Genomic DNA, 1122 nt, shown 5'->3' on the forward strand with positions numbered 1-1122 from the left:
TGGCAGGGACTGGGAGACTAGTCAGGATCGAGGGAAAGATGAACAGAGCAAAGTACAGAGACATCCTTCATTAAAACCTGCTCCAGAGCGCTCAGGACCTCAGACTGGGGTGAAGGTTCACCTTCCAACAGGACAACGACCCTAAGCATACAGCCAAGACAACGCAAGAGTGGCTTCGGGACAAGTCTCTGAATGTCCTTGAGTGGCCCAGCCAGAGCCCGGACTTGAAATGATCGAACATCACTGGAGAGACCTGAAAATAGCTGTGCAGCGACGCTCCCTATCCAACATGACAGACCTTAAGAGGATCTGAAGATAAGAATGGCAGAAACTCCCCAAATACAGATGTGCCAATGTTGTAGCATGATACCCAAGAAGACTCAAGGCTGTAGTCACTGCCAAAGGTGCTTCAACAAAGTCCTGAGTAAAGGGTCTAAATACTTATGTAAATGTGATATTTCTGTTTTTATTGTTAATACAGTTGCAAAAATGTCTAAAACACGTTTTTTGCTTTGTCATTATGGGMTATTGTGTGTAGATTGATGAGGGGGAAAATGAATTTAATCAATTTTAGAAAAAGGATGTGACGTCACAAAATGTGGAAGAAGTCAAGGGGTTGAATACTTTAAACGTAGATTTCTCCACTTGTAGAGTTAGTAGGATACACCTAAACCAGGGCTCTCCAACAATGTTGCTGGAGAACTACCTTCCTGTAGGTTTTCACTCCAACCCTAATCTACCACACCTGATTAATTAGCTGGTTGATAAACTGAATCAGGTTAGTTACAACTGGGGTTGGAGCAAAAACCTACAGGAAGGTAACTCTCCATGAACGGGGTTGGAGAGCCCTGACCTAAACAGGGATTATACTTTAAATAGACCTGTTACTTACACAGGAATTAAGGTTCTCCAATTGCCGTTCTAGAATGTTGAGGAAATCGTCCAGGTTTTTCTTGTCCCAGGTGACAGCCTTCATATTCCCATCAAACAGTTTTGTGATTTGATAGATGGTCTCTTTCAGGAATCTGACTTTGTCCTCAAACTACACAGAAAGATATAAAAAGAAGATTAGAAACAGTATAGGCTTTCGTTATGGCATCAATATAACATTGGGTCAAGACC

The 1122-nt window shown here is 42.3% G+C and overlaps 1 protein-coding gene across 1 annotated transcript in view; it reads right to left on the bottom strand.

The window, feature by feature from the left end:
• LOC112075988 (interferon a3-like) overlaps window positions 1–1042 on the bottom strand; it is a gene marked incomplete at its 5' end in the record, with an annotated part of 26197 nt that extends 25155 nt beyond the window's left edge. Inside the window, one exon of the mRNA XM_024142889.2 lies at window positions 893–1042. Within this exon, the coding sequence (XP_023998657.1) occupies window positions 893–1042 (150 nt within the window). The remainder of the gene's footprint in view (window positions 1–892) is intronic.
• Between the last annotated feature and the right edge of the window lie 80 nt (window positions 1043–1122).

The sequence above is a fragment of the Salvelinus sp. IW2-2015 genome, unplaced genomic scaffold (genome assembly GCF_002910315.2).
Source record: "Salvelinus sp. IW2-2015 unplaced genomic scaffold, ASM291031v2 Un_scaffold3499, whole genome shotgun sequence".
Classification (NCBI taxonomy): domain Eukaryota; kingdom Metazoa; phylum Chordata; class Actinopteri; order Salmoniformes; family Salmonidae; genus Salvelinus; species Salvelinus sp. IW2-2015.